General features: G+C 41.9%; 1 protein-coding gene across 6 annotated transcripts in view; it reads left to right on the top strand.

Moving 5' to 3' along the window:
* EEIG1 (estrogen-induced osteoclastogenesis regulator 1) overlaps positions 1-18750 on the top strand; it is a 47978-nt gene that overhangs the window by 17537 nt on the left and 11691 nt on the right. For all 6 annotated transcript variants that reach the window (XM_053373260.1, XM_053373264.1, XM_053373265.1 and 3 more), the window contains exons 3-4: positions 13223-13343; positions 14695-14724. In XM_053373260.1, the coding sequence (XP_053229235.1) occupies positions 13223-13343; positions 14695-14724 (151 nt within the window). The remainder of the gene's footprint in view (positions 1-13222; positions 13344-14694; positions 14725-18750) is intronic.

The following is an 18750-nucleotide window of genomic DNA, read 5'->3' as shown; positions in this document are numbered from 1 at the left end:
AGAAGAGGGTAAAAGAAGTTGTTTTCTGACGCCTGCCTTCCACTGGAATTTCTACCCACCCCACTCCTCAAATTACTTACTTTGCTTATTCTGCACCACCAAGTGGCAGTAGTGATGGAAGTGGATTCAGGTCTTAACAAGTGTGCATCATTACTACTCCTAGGTCTGGCCGATGTTAGGTTTTCACCATCGCGATGTATCTATCACCTGTCGAACAGTGTGGTTTGGCGATAAACTATGATGTTGAAAGAAGTTGTATTGACCCCAGCCAGCAAGGCGTGGGGTGAAACTGAGTCAGCTCTCATTATGGGAGCTGAGGCGCTTTCACCCCATCGCCTCATAGACTGGAGCCAATGCGCTGACCCCACTGCTGCTCAGCTGACTGAGCTGACCACTGCCCCTAGCTGACCAAGCACTGAAGTCCCTGTTGCTTGTGCATGAACAGGAACCTCAGGGCTCCTACCCACCCTCCCAGGTGAAGTCCGCAAGGCGGGACTACCTAAGGTTGCTGGCAAGCTCTGGACCCGGCAGCAGCATCAGAGAGCCCTTGAACTGCCTGGCTGAGCCCACCAAAGCCACATGCCAAGGCTGTGGCTGCCTTGAAAGGGTCTAATGGAGCCTGCACCTCTAGGTTGCCTAATGCAAGCTGGAGGTGAGGTGGGGGCTTTTTTAAGCTACAGAGCTATCCCTACCTGTGATTCCCAGCAGCTGGTATTCAGAGGCAGAACATGACTTGATGGTGGTCTTGTTTCTTTGTGGACTTGATAGCACCTGGTAGTGTTGCTTGATGGGACAAGTCCATACATGTTGGGGTGTGAACGTTTAATCAGGGCTATTTTTATAGCTCTTATATAATGCAGATTATGTTGTCATTTCTTGTATTGAGCTTAAAGGTGGTGTAACTTTGGAGATAAAAAGCAAGGCTAAAGTTCACTGCAGGACTGAATTTAGGCTTATTTTATTCGTGCATAGCTCTCTTAGGCTTCAATTTATTTGCAGATCCAAAGGGTGAATTGGAAACTGTATCTAAAATGAAGATACTAGTAAAGCTACCAGCTCCGGACAGCCTCCTTTTTTCACTGGTGAGGTTTTTACTCTCTGTTTTAGTAAATCTGCCAAGTGAAAATGAATTGCACCTCACCATGCCTATAAAAAGCAAAATAAAAATGGAACCAATATGTTAGTTCAGAATCTGAGGTCTGGAAACAAATTTTTAAAGGAGTATGGGAGGAGAGAGTAGAGCAATATATATCTGATAGTAATATGCCCAAAAGGAATTCTGAATGATGTTTCTCCAAGCCAGGGCCCCAAAAAGTTGATCTTGTAACCAGGTTTAACACCTCTATGGCCTCATTTGCATGTCATTTTGACTATTAACCTTAACTATGGTTAAACTACAGAACCTAGGACTTGCCGATCAGAAGGTTGGCGGTTCGAATCCCCGCGACGGGGTGAGCTCCCATTGCTCGGTCCCTGCTCCTGCCAACCTAGCAGTGCGAAAGCATGTCAAAGTGCAAGTAGATAAATAGGTACCTCTCCGGCCGGAAGGTAAACAGCATTTCTGGGCGCTGCTCTGGTTCGCCAGAAGCGGCTTAGTCATGCTGGCCACATGACCCGCAAGCTGTACGCCAGCTCCCTCGACCAATAAAGTGAGATGAGCGCCGCAACCCCAGAGTCGGCCACGACTGGACCTAATGGTCAGGGGTCCCTTTACCTTTACTATGATTCAGAGGTGAATGTGCAGCATGGTGATGCACAGGGCTGAAAAGGTGGGTGCATTGGTCCTCCCCTTCTCTTCCATGCATTATGTCTAAACTTGGGCTCATTGGTTTATAAATCTCCACAAGCTATAACCAAAGTTTATTCTTGGTGTCTTGCTTGTGGTTTGTTAGGGGATGTAGCACTAAGCCACATCATGGCTTCCTTCCTTCTGTGCTTTTGGGAGCTGGGGAAAAGCCAATCAAGTCGCTGTGCACCAGCACTCTGCACTTCCATCTTAAACCATAGTGAAATTTGGCTGGTTTAAAGTGATATGTGAACCAGGCCTGTCTCCATCCATAGTCATCCAGATGCTCCTAGGTAGCTTGTAAGCATAGCTGTCCCCGGTACTGGACAGTGGAAAGCATTGAAACTTGAATGGTTTTAACTTCCCCTCTACCCCAACTTTTGCTGTCCTCAGTCACTTAAACAGTAAGTCAGTTTCTGAGCTGAGCTTCCAACAGTAGCCCTTTGCTTCTCAGGAAAATATTAATACTAGAAGTCAGATTCCAATATCCAGAATGACCTTTCCTACCACAAAACATGTGCCTGTAAGTTTTCCATCAACTGATTTTAAAACCTATCACTTCTTTTCCCCACCACTTCGTTCTGTTATCCAATTTGCCAAATAAAGTTGAGTTCACATGTCTCCATTTCAGTGCTAGCACTAGTCCTAGAATGCATAACATGATGATCTCATGATTACTGTTTATCACTTGTCACTCATTCTTTTTCATGAAGAGATTAGACAGAAAAGAGACATTTGTTTTGTATCCATACGTTTGTTTTATAAAGTACTTTCCAACCTATATTTATGGTGTGAGTAATCTTCAAGGGGATTGTAGCTGTTCTCAAAATCCAAAATAACAACCTGCGATCTTGTGTGTGCACTCAGTTTTTCTGCATTGTTAATAGTGTGTCACCATTGACGGAAGAAGAATTGTACTTATTCTGTTGATTTGCTCAACCAGTTGTTCTTCTTGACTGACGTATCTCAGTTTTATCTGCTTTTTAAGTACATGTGCTCCTATTTAAATGTCTAAAGGTAACTCTTTGAAATGAGAACATAGGTCAGCTATTTACGTGAAACCAACCAACCAGAAGGCAATAAAGCCCCACCCTTTTCACTTGCTTAACCTCAGCCACCCAAAGTTAAGTGCAGATTGTATCTTAAATACCTAATAGTTCTGAATGATGTCTGGCCTTTGATAGCTCATTGGAAAGGCTGTTCACTGTTGTGGGCTATAAATGCAATTTTAAAAGGGAAAGAAGTATTCTTTGAAGGTGCCTCACATTTCCTGCAAGGGCTCAAGGTGGCATACATGGTTCTCCCATCTCCATTTTATCCTCCCTATAGCACTATGAGGTAACCTAGGCTGAGAGACTGTGACTATTCCAGGGTCCTTGCCTTCCAATAATTGATACTGGGATAGACTCAAAAGGGTGGTATCAGTGTTCAAAATTAGGCAGGCATCAGGCACACTTTGCCACTGGTGCGGATCCAATTGTGACTCCTTGGAGATCTTTAGACGCCAGGTTGGCGACTGGGAAAAGCAAAATTGTCACTTGGAGAAGGATCTGAAATACTTTCCCTGAAGCTTGAATTAGTTTTATTCTGGATTGTTTTATTTGATGTTTTAATGTATTGTAAACCACTTTGAGATTTGTTCTTTAAAACATAAAGCGTTATAGAAATGGAATGAACAACAACAATAACAATAATAAATCCCATGGCGGCGGGGGGGGGGGAATGGTGCCTAGATGTTCCACTGTGGCAACTGTAACCTAGGTTTAATGTGCCATTTGACGATTAGATTACATAATAATACCACTGGGTAGTATTCCTGGTCGGCCTGGGAATCCATAGTGGATAATATTGTGCCCAGACTTCTGGAATTTTATTGACAAACTTGAATTGTGCCTAAAAAGCTGCGGGTAGCCAGAGTAAATGCCATGTTCCTAACTCCCCAACTTACCAGGATTTTAACTGCTGTCCCAGCTGAGTTCTGTACTGTAGCACAGGGGTGAGAATCTTCTGGCCCACCAGACTCTCCCCAGGCCATGCTCCTCACCCTTCCTGGTTCCACTGATAGCTAGTCAGGCTGGTGCAGCAAAGCCAGGTGTCACTGCTTTGGCATCTCAATTGCCTCCATACTGATGAAAGTAGGTAAGACAGGTGTTTGGTTTTTTTTAAAAGAATTTAAGGATCAGACCAAAGGCTTATCTAATCCAGGATCCTGTTTCTCACAGTAGCCAACCAGATACTCCTGGGGAGCCCACAAGCTGGAGAGGAGGACCATAGCCCTCTCCCCACCTGCTGTTCCATGGCAACTGCTACTCAGAGGATTGCTGCTTCTGTTATTGGAGGCAGTATATAGCCACCATGTTGAGTAGTAATTGATAGCTTTTCTGTAGGGTTATTTGCAAATCTGTGTTGTTTGCATCTGTATTGTTGAAAGTTCTGGGTGCGTTTTTCAGTAACAGAGCATTGCCTGCCCAGTTATTGCTTTGCTTCTGTCAAGGGCCATCTGTCTCTTCGAGCTGCAGCATGAGCTCACTTTGTGACCCTTGTGATATTTTTCTCTGGCAAGCATCCCTGGCCTCTGACCAAAAGCAATCCATGTTCTTTCTGTAGATGTGGCAGAAAGACTCTGGAGTTGGAACTGCCCACCCGCTCTGATTGTACTGGTGCATCAGCACTCCTTTGCAGCAGTTGATCATAACTCATAATCTGTTAACCCCTCTAATGCCTTACTTTAGCTCCTGCAGTCTTTATCTCTCATTTCACCAACTTCCTTTCCCCCCTTCTTTTTGATGTGTCATTTCAAGCCTTTTAAGCATTTCTGTAGTAGCTCACTGCTATTTTGAATTGCAATTTATATTTCCTTAGTTGTGAAGATAAAAATATACTTTCTGGGGCAAGCAGTAGGTAACTAGTATGTGGTTGCAGACCCTGTCAGATAGTCTTGTAACAGCTGGAAAAGACTGCTTTGAATTTGTAGAAGCAAGGAATGCACACAAAGAAGATACCCTTTTAAAAAATCATAAAGCTGTTTTAGAATAAAGCTATAACAGTAGCAAACCATTTGTATTTCAAATATAATCTGTTCTTACTCATTCCCTACCCTCTGTGAACATACTTAACTAGTGTCTTATCCATCCAGTGATATGTTAGCAGGCGTTGGGTATGTTTGGATATAGCATGAAGCCATTAACCAGAGTTAAGGAAATTGGCTGATGAATGCAGTCCAAGCCTTCCTGCTTCACTCCTTCTTTATTCTGGCGGAGAAACAACCCATTTGTGTGTGAACCAAACCATTTGTTACTCTCCAAAAAGTGATCTGTAGCTAAGGCTTGTGCTTGGTTTCACAGTCAGATTAGTTTGGGAGGAAGGAACTGTGAGCAATGGTTTACACATATCCAGCTGCTCCATGGTTTGTTTTCCTGCTTAAGGAAGGAAGGAAGGAAGGAAGGAAGCAAGCAAGCAGGGAATGTTCACTCCAGCTTGTACACAGGCTAATTTATTTAATTACTGTTCATGGATTAGTGCTGCATTTGAATGTGGCCATCTTTCTGTTTCCAGCAGACCATTTTTTTTTACTGAGAAACATAGTTCAATGGGAACTTCAATGTATTTTAGCTGTGTATTCTAGCTTTGCTTTGAAGTTTGGTTTTTACTTTTCCTAGTGTGAAACAGCAGTCTCATCTCTTTTAGACTGCTTTTCCACTTAATTGTTTCTGTATTTTAAAAGAACTTGCCTTTTATGCACAGCATTTATTCCATATTCAGCTAGATCGGCAATCTTGTCTTCATTTGCTTTGTAATCCTGTAAAAAATTGTGTCCAGACATATCATTGTGTGAACATAACCTAGGTTCAAGGTGCCATTTGGCTCCTAGCTTTTGTTACTAACCCTTCTAGAGATTGAAGTTATTAATGTGGAAAGATGGCTGCTTAAGCCTAGTAAACTCCCAGAACTGTTGCCAGACCTAATGTAAGTGTCCACTTCTATGCCCTTTAATCACTTGTTACCGTAATTAAATCTAGGAAAATGACAGTAGGACCTCCTCCATCAGACCTATTGCACTGGTAATTAGATTAAGACTTAAGTTGATATTCCTTGGGAAACATGTCAACCTTTCCCCACAACGAACATCCCACTCTCCAGGCTTCACATTCTAGTTGGTCAGCAACCCCTCATGATTAGGGCTGGGCAATATCAGTTTTTCAGCATTGAGGTATATCACCAGCCCAAACATCACAGTTTGGTGATATACTGCTATATTGGAAAAACAAGCTGCATTGGCCTCAGCCAATCGGTGGTTAAAATTAGTGCCATTTTGAAAGGTTCAGTCCACCACTTTGATTCTAAATGGTGTCCAATAGTATTCACACGTAGGCAGAAACCTGATTGCAAAATTTGCATAGTGAACAAGCAACAACTTTCCAAAATAAATAGCAGATGTTTAGCATTCCATATAGCCTTGTCATGATATCTGAATAAGATAGGTAAGTATAGGACTATAGAAGAATGAGATGGAGATAGCTTGCAGTTGTGTGGGTTATAAAAGCATGAGTGTAACTTCATGGGTAGGAGGATGTGGTAACTCATTTGCGTGACCTTCAATAAATGCTCACTGTGGAACATCTGATTTGTTTGCATTAACAACTGAATTTAAGATTTGTATTGATAACAAAGTTTTACATCATCAGTGTCTGAGCCATACTCTTTCCATTTTAGAAAAGGCTCCCCCTTTCTTTTTTGCTTGGATAATTACTTCAGTGTTCTGGGAAAGAAACAGCATGTAGAGAATGAAAACAGCTGAATGTTCATCTGTTAAGTTTGGCTGTTTGTCTTGGATGACGTGAGTGAAGTCACGAACAAATGACTTTCTAGCATTGACTGGCTGTGTCAAAGGTATGTCTTGCAGTCCAAGACAAAATGCTGTTGATTCAGAGCCCTTGCTATTGTGTTCTGGGATTTTTAATAAGTTGGATCTTATTTATTTATTTATTTATTTATTTATTTATTTATTTATTTATTTAATTTGTCTACTGCCCTTCATCCAAAGATCACAGGATGGTTCACTGGCCAGTCTTTGAAACCCAGATACAGTATATAAGCTAGGCACCAAATGGCTCCTTAAACTAGGGTTATAGTCATCAAAACAGAATGTCTAGTTGCCATTTGGGGGCCAGGCAGCTTGAAAGTAATATATTTCAATATGACTTTTTGATACATGAAATTCATTCTGATTGTGCATATAAAATATCACAAAATTCTGTAGGGTGTGTTGTTAGAAAACAGGCAAGGTCCTAGGATCCCCAGGCATGCAGCTCCAGATGGTGGAGACATCAGATGCCATCCTGGCACCCAGGCATCTTCACTTGGTCACAAGTGGCCAATAGCCAGGTGCAAAACGTGCCTGGCGCCTGACAAATTTTGAATGCTGCCACTGGCTCATACATGGGCAGTGGCATGGGCGAGACTGCCCTGATTGACTGACTGAAGTGTTTCCTTTCCATCTGCTCTTTTTGATGTGCTGAGGAGCACATCAAATATTACACATATTGCAAACAAACTGTGAAGAATCTCTTTCACACAGTTAAATGTATTGCTTCTCTCATGTGGGCAGGGAGTAGGAAGGGAGATCTGACTGATTAGCAGGTAGAAACATGGTGTGGTTTCAAACAAATGGATTGCTTCTCGCGAGGAACAAGGAGCAGGAGGGGAGATTTGGCTGATTTTTCTGGAGAAAGTCGCTTTCGAGAAACAGAACTGCAAACAGTGGCAGAGCCTGGGACGGCATTCCATATTGTTGGTGTTACCATTAAAAAGGTCCTGTCTCTGACATGCCCACTTGCTGCACCTAGAATGGTAAGAGGACAAAAGAGTAGATGGTTCTATAGATATCCTAACCGCAGCCTGGTGGCTTAAGTAGGAGAGTCATGCCATCATGAGGTCCAGCAATATGCTTTTTACTTCATAGACAAACATGTTTTAGCTGATGGTGCTAATATTAGGAAAGCCTTTCACTAGGATGAAAGTGTCCAGCAAAGGTGCCCATTGTTGGATTACATTAAGTAGGGTTGCCATATTTTGAAGAGCAAAAAATGCTGACTTCTGCTTTTAACTATGGATCACTATGACTACTCTCATTTTACATTCCCTTGAAAAGGTGGATGTGTCCTGGAAAAAGAGGACATTTGGCAACCCTATTAAGAAACTGGCTAAACTCTGTCTTCTAGTTAACCAAGTTGCATAGTAAGGAAGTTGGTACAAACTTGAAAAACAGCTGCTGCTAGTATTTTTTCTTAACTTTTTTTACAATGGGACATAAGAAGAGATTTGCTGGATCAGAACAAAGGCCTATCTAGTCCAGCATCCTGTTCTCACAGTAGCCAACCAGAAGTCCCTGGGAAGCCCACAAGCAGGACTTAAGGACAGCAGCACTCTCAGCACTCTGCTACTCTGAGGCATACAGCCTCCAATACTGGATTTTTAGGATTGGCTGGGGGAATGACTTTTTATCAGATAGGTTGGCTTGTCCTACTGATTAAGAACAGGTAGCGTGACATGGCCTTGGTGCTTAACTGGGGCATCCTCAAACAAAGTGGTGAGCCAACATGCCACGCAGAGCCATCTGTTGCAATAGCACAGGAGGATTAGTGCTGCTTTTGAGGGTTTGACCCAGATTTATATCTTAGTGATAAAACTTTTAATCAAGCAGATATCGCAAAAGCACAGTGACCCCTGAAAATGAGAAGTAAACAAAGCTATTGATCTGAATAAGTGCTAGCTTTTATGCTGTGGGAAAGCTGCCATTGCTGCTGCTATACTTTTTTCTCTTTCCCCCATAGTCTTTCACTGCAACCTGAGATCCCTTTTTGTACCTAGTGCTGAGGATGAAATGTGAAATACGTGTGTGTCACATATGTATATTCAGCAGAATGTAAGTTGAGTTGTTAATGCGCATGATTGGCCATGTGCACATTCACCTGGTCTCATGTAGAGTGTGCACGTAATCTATCCACTAAGAGGGAATTGTGCACTTTTCTCGGTCAGTATGCATAATGTCCAACAGACTTTGGGGAATGTGCATATTTCATCTGAATTGTGTATATTCTCTGGCCATGCATAATCTCTAATAGGCCTTGGGAAATATGCATATGTGAACTGCATTTTGTACAATCTCCTGTCAGTTTTTTTTCTTCGTTATACCATACATCCTGGATAAATTTGAGGAACTTGGAAAAAGTTTGTTCTGCCCCATTACTTAAGGATCTGTAAATGGGGATGCCTAAATCTGACCTTTGTGTGTCATTAAAATACTTGGGCTTTTCTACTTCTGTTTTTCAGTGTAATTCTTAAGGAAGTACTTGCACAAAATTAGCTGTCCTGGAAACTGGATCTGTATGTAACTGCAGGAACTTAAAAAAAGCAAAAATGGCATTTTCTTTCCAAGAATATATGAACATTTAGTGTCAATAAGTAAAATGGAACCATGATAATAGCCTTGTATTTAAGCACCAGCCTGGTAGCCTGAGGCAGAAAGTTGCCTTCAGGCAAATGAATGGTGCTAGAAGAGAGACAGTGTGCAGTGGTAGGTTTTTGGATATTTTACTTCTTTTCCGAAGGATAAGAATATGAATGAAATGTAAATATTTAATAATAATAATAATAATAATAATAATAATAATATTTGCTTCTGGAGGTATTAGTGATATTAGATAGACACTTGCAAGCCCAGTGATGATCTGGCACTAATGGCCAGTCATTGGTCTAATCTATTCCCACCCCACCCTCTCACTCACAGGGCATTGTTTTCAAATTGGATGCATCTATTTCTGGAATCTGATTTAGGGTGAAGCTGGGGTTGCCCTGTAATCTTGGTTGGGAAATGTTGTTACTTTCCTCTTGTCTTCGTGCTTTGCTTCTGGCATCTTGTTGGCTTCATTCTGTGAGCATGCTCCCTCTCTAATTGTACCCTTTGTGATTATACACACATTTTTCTTGGTCTCATCCAGGTCAGCTGTTAAATTATGCTCCCTGTAATTTCCTTCACTTTAAAGACTTAAGCTGAGAAGGCAGAAAATATACCCCCCATAACCCAAGCTTTATTCAAGTTTATTTCTAGAATTGTACTGCAGCACACCTCCCACCAACAATAATATATAGAGAATGTATTAGAGTGATGCAGACTTTTGACACACATTACAGCAATGTTCAGCTTATCCCATAATTTAATTGACTTTATTATATTTCTATCCCAAGGAGCTCAAGGTGGCATAAATTACTCTCTTCTCCCTCCCCCTCCCTTATTTAACCTCTCAACAACTATATGAGGTAGATTAGGCTGACAGACTGTGGCCGGTCCATAGTCACCCAGGGAGCTTTGTGGCTAAGTGGGAGTTCAAACCTGAGCCTATGGTCCGAATCAGAAAGGCCAAAAAATCGCAAGGAAGGCCTCACTGAATGGCTGATACTGTTTACCGCCATTTTGTAACTTTTTTTTTTAAGTCCTAATTGTACTGTGTTGGCTTTGGGATGATCTGCTGACTGTAATAAATGGATAATGATGACAATGACAATAATAAATGTGTGTGGGCTAGTATGTCATTTTGTGAGCTTGTTACTTTTACAGGTGTATTCGCAAACCTAAACATTGAAAAGAGTCCCTTTAGCCATAATCAAATGTTGGAAAGCAAAGAACAAGCAGTGGATAAAGCTCCCTCTTCCTACCAGTCCACAACTGATTCTGTTTCTGTTCACTTGCATTCTGCCTAAGGGTAAAAAGGGATGAGGGAGAGACAGCCACATTTAATTATTGGTGGGGAGAGAGAGCTGCATTTAATTATTGAAGCACAATCTTATCTAATGTCTTCCTGGTATTATCTCCCCCACTCCACTCCTTTTTCTTCTGTGCTTGAAAATTGCTATCCGGTAGCTAGAGAAGTATTCCACAAATCTCAGTGCTGTTATTTTTTTCTTCTTCTTATCCCCTCCAAATTACACTTTGAACTTTTAATTGTCTTCAGAGCTGTCTTCAGAGCTGTGGGCAGGCCCACAAATTGATCAGAGAAGCCTCCCTGATTCATAAAAGTACACCCTCTCATTCAGAGGGAAACTCACACTGTCTGACTTGTACTCATGCACAGTTGTGTTTATTCTCACTGAAAAAGGAGCCGGCCAATTCTACCTATTTCCCCACTACTCTTGATGGTTTACCCCAGAGAAGAAATGAAAACCTGAACCTCTTCCCTGCAACACGGCCCCCTCCTCCCAGTCTATTGTCAGCCTTAATGTTTCTGTTGGTTTGCCATAAAGCCAAGGCCTGCACCAGCCAGGTTGTTCTCCTTCTCTGTTTCTGCCTGAGCCATTTATTTTGTCAAGTGTCCTGTCACCAGGGCCATTTCCCACATTTCCCCTCTGTAAAACATGCATTTCTGGTTTAGGTTGATGGCCAGTAAAAAAGAGAATCTCCAAACTGGGCCAAAAGGCAGAGTAAATTCAGCTGAAAGTAGGGTACTGTTCTCCATGTGTTCATTTGAGACTTGGGATTACAGTGGTACCTCGGGTTAAGTACTTAATTCGTTCTGGAGGTCTGTTCTCAACCTGAAACTGTTCTTAACCTGAAGCACCACTTTAGCTAATGGGGCCTCTTGCTGCCCCTGCGCTGCCGGAGCACGATTTCTGTTCTCATCCTGAAGCAAAGTTCTTAACCCGACGTACTATTTCTGGGTTAGCGTATGTAACCCAAGGTACCACTGTATTAAACATTTATTATACCACTGAGGAAAACAGTATGTCTGGGGTGGGCAAACTTGTTTTCTGTCAAAACTCTACATTCACCTTTTTACGGGGCAGGGATTGTAAGCAGGGCCAAAACTGAGGGTGTGTGAGCCTACCCTTTTTCCTTCATCTCTTCCCTGCTGTGTGGCCTGAATACTTCTATTTTTTCTTAAATCAAATTTGTTTCTTTCTCTCCCCCCCCCCCAATTCCAAACTTGTCTTTGAGGTTTAGATGTTGAGTTTGATTCCTCTTTGTATTATTATTATTATTATTATTATTATTATTATTATTATTATTAACCTGCCCTTCACTGTAATGTCCCAGGGCAGGTTACAGCAGTTACAATGCAAACCGCTTCCTGATTTCTCCTACTCCATTTCTTTTCCCCGCCCCCTCAATTAAATTTACTTTGTTTTAATTTAATTTAATTTGCTGCTCATTTACTCTAAGCTGCTTCACAAAGTATCCTACCCTTTTATATTCTGCACTTGTGTAGTATCTTGGGGCGAATGATGGAGTTATTTAATGTTGATTGTTTTATTACTAGTTACATTTTAATCCGTCCTTCCTTTGAGGACCTCAGAGCAATGTACATGACAGATTCCCCCCACCCTCCTTTATCTTCACAATGACGCTGTGATGATAGCTAAAAGAGGGTGATTGGTACCAGAGTAACTAGTTGTGTAAAAATGGCTTTCCCAGGGTGGGGTATGGGGTTCAATGTTATGCTGACTGTTAAGGAATACAAAATCAGGGTGTGTAGGATAACCACTACACCTGCTTTTCACTCTCTAAAGCAGGGTGATATGTGGACAGTGAAGGTATGTGTTAGGCAGTGTATCTTATAGCTAAACAAATTTGTTCATGTAACTTACTGATATCACTACCTGCAATCAGGGCTGCCAACTTTAATAAAATATTGGCGGGGGGTGAGTAAGTCTTGCCCTACATAATTGATTACATGATGCAGTGCATGGACACCACTTGAATGGCAATGCACATCAACTTTGGGGGGCCCCGGCCCCCTCAAATGTTTTATTGGGGCAGTGAAGAGCCCTCATCCCCTAGGAATTGGCTCCTATGCCTGTGATAGAAAAGTGGAGTGAGTAAATGTGTGTGTGTACTTAAACCCCCCCCCCCATACAAGCAGGGATCAAGAGCTGAAGGTAGAGGGTAAATTTAGGCTCATTGACTACAGTTGAAAGGATCCTGCAGGAGAAGATTAGCCTTCCTGTGTCCAGTTTTCTCCCTGCAACGAACCTGTTAAGCTACAGGGCCGCGGGAAGGCTGCCCTCTCTCTCTCTCTCTCTCTCTCTCTCTCTCTCTCTCTCTCTCTCTGTGTGTGTGTGTGTGTGTGTGTGTGGAGTGTGCTTCCTTAAGTAGCCCACCCTTCATTCATGAGATGTTCATCCCACCTGACCCCCACATGTGCTTAAGCTTTTAGGCTTGTTCTCTCTCTCTCTCTCTCTCTCTCTCTCTCTCTCTCTCTCTGTCGTGCAGCTCAATGTGCTCCCAAAGTAAATGTAGATAGAGCTCAATGGACACAATGGGTAAGAGGTAATGTTTTCTCTCTTTTTATGTGTTTGAAGTCTACGGCCAAGATAGCTTAGTTCTGGAATCTGTTCAAAGTGGTTTGAATTCAACATTGCCTCTTTTTGTTTTCTTTATAGAGAGGAAGTTCAGGAGAACTGTGTTCACTGGAAGAAGAAATTTACCTTTGTCTGTAAAATGAGTGCCAATCCTGCCACTGGCCTCCTGGACCCCTGCATCTGCCGTGTGTCTGTCCGCAAGGTGAGTATCCCGCATTGACTCTACCCCTGTTTGGTTTATTACCTAGAACTATGGCTTTAAGTGGGGAATACAGTCTCCAGCAAGAATTCCTTTTTTAAATAGTTTTTGTAGTTGTTGTTCTCTCTGTTTAGCTAAGAATACGATTTCCCTCTGTCACCACCCCCAGCTTTCCCCTGAACTGTAGATACCCCTATATGTATAAAAATCCAATTTCCCCTGGGTTTCCCCCACAATTGTAACTTGCTTACTAACCCCACTCCTTGTACAGAAGGCCACAAACTGCTATTTGTGGCAGAATTTTTGGATAAAATGCATTATTTCTTGGGTTCCTATTGCTGAAGGGAGGATGTAGAGAATAAATTGGAACTACATTGGCTCCCTATTCATTACCATGCCCAATTCAAGGTGTTGGTGCTTGCTTTTAAAAGTCTTAAATGACTTGGGGCTCAAATATCTACAGGAGCACCTCCTATGCAGTAGGATCATTGGAGAGGGTCTTTCTCTATGTGCAGTTTTTAGAAGTACATCAAGTATGTGGAAAAGAAAGAGCTGTTCCTGTGGTGGTTCTCTGACTCTGGAATGCCCTCCTAGTGTAGGTAGGTCTGGTGCTGAGACTGTATTTTGTTTTTTGATCCCAGGTTAAAACCTTTTTATTTTCCCATGAATTTTAGATACTGGTATAGTAGCAGGCTTGTACCTGGCATTGCTCAGGAATTCTAAGAAACAAAAACAGTGCAGTTTTGAAAGGTTGTCTGCCATCTTGATTTAAAATGGCGTCCAGTTGCTTTCAACCATAGATGAAAACTTGCTCCTTTATCTCAGAAACCATAATACATAATTTGGCTATGATATCTTAAGGGGTGTCCAAATGCATAGCAAGCAGGCAAACAACTTTCCAATATATTTAGCAGATTTAGTTAGTCTAAAGGTTTTATTCCTTTTACATTTTTTGTGTGTGTCGTTGGTTGGTTTTAGAATGTCTTTTAGATAAAAGGTTTATACATTTTAAAAGTAAATACAGTATAATAAAACCAGGTAACTTAGAGGTGTCTGATTAACACCCCCACCCCACAAACACACGTAATGCATGTCAGTCCTAAGTGGTTGCTGCTTGACTAGCCCTAAATGTACCTCATTTTTAACAGAGAAGCTAATGCACCCAATTTAAATAGCTAGGAAAGCAGCAATTGTTTCAAGCAGTGGATGAATGGTTAGTACTGCATATTCCTTTCATTGCACTGAAAGGTATTTTCACCATGTACAGTCACTACACTCAGGCAAGGAGAGGGATGCCTTTGCTATAATTACTGTAATGAAACTCTTCTGTCCTCTTTTTGTTTTCTCATTACAGGAGCTGAAGGGAGGGAAAACTTATTCCAAGGTAAGATGGATTATGAGCAGTTAAAAACCAAACTTTACATCATCTCTTTGTAATTGTAGAATAATGAGCTTTTGAGCATACAAAACACTTTTAATGCATTCTTGGCAATCTTTACAACAGCCCTGTAAGGTAGTTTAGTATTATCCCCTTAATGCAGATGGGGAACTGAACCAGGGAGAGGATGGCCAATGATGCTGTCTTACAGAGTCTGGCAAAATAGTTCTGGGAAACTCAGAGATGTGGGTGTACTTTGTACCTAGGAATGGGTAGCCCCCTAAACTACACTTTCTGACGGAGTTGGCTTGTGTCTCCCTCTGTTTTTAGCTGTTGCACCTGTTGGTTCCTGGTGGATATCAGCATTCCTTTACCTGTTGTTGTCTTTCTTTTAAGATAATGACACCACATTATTACTGCCTATAGAGGAAAAAAGGACACTTTCTGTCAATGGGTTGCCCTGCAGTTCTAGGACTCTGTAATTTCTGCTGTTTAAAACACTTAAAATAATGGAAGACTGGCTCTATTGGGCTTAGGAAGCTGGTGTGAATGACCCACCCATGCATCTTGGGTGTCATTTCAGAGGCTGACTAGTGTTTTGAGGGTTGGGGCCATGAACCATCTCTACCAGAAAGTGTTATTTAGCGACCACATTCTATGCAAACAAAAACATCCAAGGAGTGTGTGAAGCAACACCAGTGAAGGGTGAGGCCTGGGGTGAGGATGTGTGGCTGGGAAAGATCTCAAGAGCCAGGTAGAGAGGCCTGGAGGGTCACATCTGGCACCTGGGCCTGAGGTTCCTCATCTTTGATTCATTAGGTATGCCCCTTTTTAGTGTCTGGCTTTTAAGCTGGGTTCATGTACTGTTCAAAAGCCAGGCTCCCAAGATCTCTGTACTCAGTTAAATTATTTCTTTGGAAGAGATCTGATGGATGTGTTGATGTAGAGAAAACACTAGGTTCTGAACCGGATGGTAGAGTTGGCTATGGAATGAAAATTAAGGAAGCTGTACTGAAAGGTTATATCTGAACATCCTTTTGTTAAAAGCATTGCCCTTCCTCTAGCAGCTTTTGGCTGTCTTCAGTTATCTATTTGCTCTCAGGAATCCATTTCCTGGGAAAAGTTTAGACCTCAGCATGTATTACACATAGCATTGGTGGCTACTGGGTTAGGAACCCACAGCATCTTTTCTTTTCTTTGCAGCCAACAAGAGCCCCACATTTCTCTGCTATGTGTTAATACAGCCTTCACCAACCTGCTGCCCTCCAGATATTTTGGACTACAATTGCCACTAGCCCTAGTTGGAGGGCACCAGGTTGCCAAAGGCTGCTTTCATGCATAGTGGAGAATTGAAGACTTTTCCATGACGGAGGGGTCCTCCCTCTTTGTATTTCAGTCTGGGAAGCACTCACTAGCATGAATTAAGAGCGGATAAGTGACTTTAAAAGGGAGAAGTGGGGTATGCTGAAAAAATAGGTCACCATTTCCCTGAATCAAACATCTGAAGGAATCCTCTTGTTCCTTCAGGGTTCCAAGCTGTTGACTAATGTGACAAGGGTGTGGTGAGATTTGCCATCTGGGAAATGCCACCCATAATGACAAAGCCAGGTGACTTTTTATAGCAGGAGTAAGTAGTGGGTGTGTGGTCATGTTAAAATAGAAAATGAAATGCACAAGTGGAAGAATGTATTGAGGCAAGTTCTGGAAAACTAGCTTGTCACGTTTTGGAGATGTCTTTGCCTTTGAGGGGGTGCACAGGTCTATGATGTGTAGATCATGTAAAAGCAGGATACCTTGTTGACCACTGAGAATTCAGATGTTCTGTAGCTGCTTTCTGAAGTGCCCTACTGCTAGTGCCATAACTCATAACTAGGGCAATGAAGGTCTCATAGGTGCCTGGCTGAGTCTGTTGTGTTTTCATGAGCCTTTAATAGAAGCTTAAGATCAGATCACAATTTGAACTGCTATTATCTACCCATTTTGCTTTCAGTCTAGGGATGGATAACTTGTGGGCCTCCTGATGATGTTGAACTCCAACTCTTATGACTCCCAATGTTGCATTGGGTGCATGATCCTATTCCTAACATGGTTTTTTTGCTAGCAAAATCACCTTTCTTTCTCCCCAGAAAGGAGAAAGAAAGGAGAATAGGCAGCATATTCAATCTTAGAGTGCCAGGCAAAAGCACACTTTGAAGCAAGCTCCCTCCTGTTCTCAAGACTACTTCAAAGGCTGCTTTGCAGCTTTAAGACAGACTCCAAGCTCTTGCCTTTGCAAGTCTCCCTGTATTCCTCTTTTAAACCTCCAACAATGGATTTAAAAGGGAAGTGTAGAAAGAATTGCAAAACTGTGTGAGGGATTTTGACAGGTGGGCAGCCCTGCTCACTTGACAATCAAATGACATCATAATGACGCCATGTGAGTGCCAGGTCAGTGGCCACACTCACATGCCAAATTTGGCCCAAAAGGCTGAGCCTGATAAGGATAATAATAATAATAATAATAATAATAATAATAATAATAATAATAATAATTTTATTATTTATACCCCGCCCATCTGACTGAGTCTCCCCAGCCACTCTGGGCCAAGAGCTAAAAACGTTCCCCACCCAGGCATGTTGAGGACACACTGGGTGGAAATGTTTTTAAACAATTTTAAATGAAAGAAACTCAGAAGATGTACATCTTCTGTGAAAACAAACTTACAGAATTGTTAAAGGCTAATTCAGTGCATGTCTGCTCCCATTTCTTTTACCATCATTTGGTCATGGAAATGTTTCCCTCTCAAAAGATACCATAGAGTTTTTTGTCCTATCCCACATTTCCCAAGATGAAAGCTTGGAAACATGAAAGATCAGGCAAGAGGTAACCAGTATTGTGCAACAGCTAAGAGCACCTCTTGTCTGCAAACTTACAAATATCAATTTCACTGTTATGATTTCTCTGCAGAAAATCCTGGGAATTGTATTTCAGTGAAGGTACCAATAATTAACCCTAGCTCCCCTCCCAGAATATGAGAGGGGTGACAGGATGATTGGTTTAGCAGTTTAAGTCTCTGTTGCCTAAGAGTGTGAACAGTGAGATGAGGAAGTCCTCAGTTCAGATCGCACCTCAGTTGCAAACTCACTAGATGAGTGTAAACAAGCCACCTCCTTCTTTCTACTTCTGTGCCACACCTCAGCAAATACTGACCTCCTTAGACATCTATTTTAAGGAAAAGCAACCAAGGCAACATGCATCCTAACATAACATATGCTAAGAGCTTTGAACATCCTTGAAATGTTCGATGTCGATACTTGCTTGTTTACTAGCTGGTATGGTGGTTGTTTACTAGCTGGTATACTTGCTTGTTTACTAGCTGGTATCTGAGTGACCATAGAACAGGCATGTCCAACTTCAAGGAGGCTTTGATCTACTATCCAGCATCAAAAACTGGCAGTGATCTACCACACTCTCCCCTTGTCATTCTTCAACTTAAACATACTATATTTGGCTGAGCTTATGATAAAAATAATAACAAATGATAATCGTTTCCATAAAATCTGAAAAGTTCATCATAAATCAATATATTTTTTAAAATACATGCTTTGTATACTTGTAATAACATAAGAAAATAACATTGAGGACAGGGTCCTACATGATCAGAACATGATGCACGGATTGTTGTTCACAAAAGCTCATGTCATAATAAATGTGTTAAGTCTTTTAAGTACCCCAGGACTCTTGCTGTTTTTCAAATGAGTCAGGCACATGTCAGCCACAGCGGTTTCCCCAATAGTTTGAAACAGAAATTGGGTAAACTCAACTGCAGAGTTGAGAGCCTTCATGGACCACCTTAAGAACTGGGTGAAACCTGTAGAAGCCCTTTCCCTTGGATCCAACCCATCCTTTCCTTTTGAGTAAACCTAAACCAGCCCTTTCTCTCTCTGAGGAGCCAGTGCGCAGGGCTTCTCTCCCTTCCTCCCTCTACACACACACACACACACACACACACACACACATATCCACTGCTGCTGCAAACTACTAGCGCAGAA

This window comes from Podarcis raffonei, chromosome Z (genome assembly GCF_027172205.1).
Source record: "Podarcis raffonei isolate rPodRaf1 chromosome Z, rPodRaf1.pri, whole genome shotgun sequence".
Classification (NCBI taxonomy): Eukaryota; Metazoa; Chordata; class Lepidosauria; order Squamata; family Lacertidae; genus Podarcis; species Podarcis raffonei.
The sequence above is the reverse complement of the archived record's forward strand: the minus strand, read 5'-3'. Positions and strand labels throughout refer to the sequence as shown.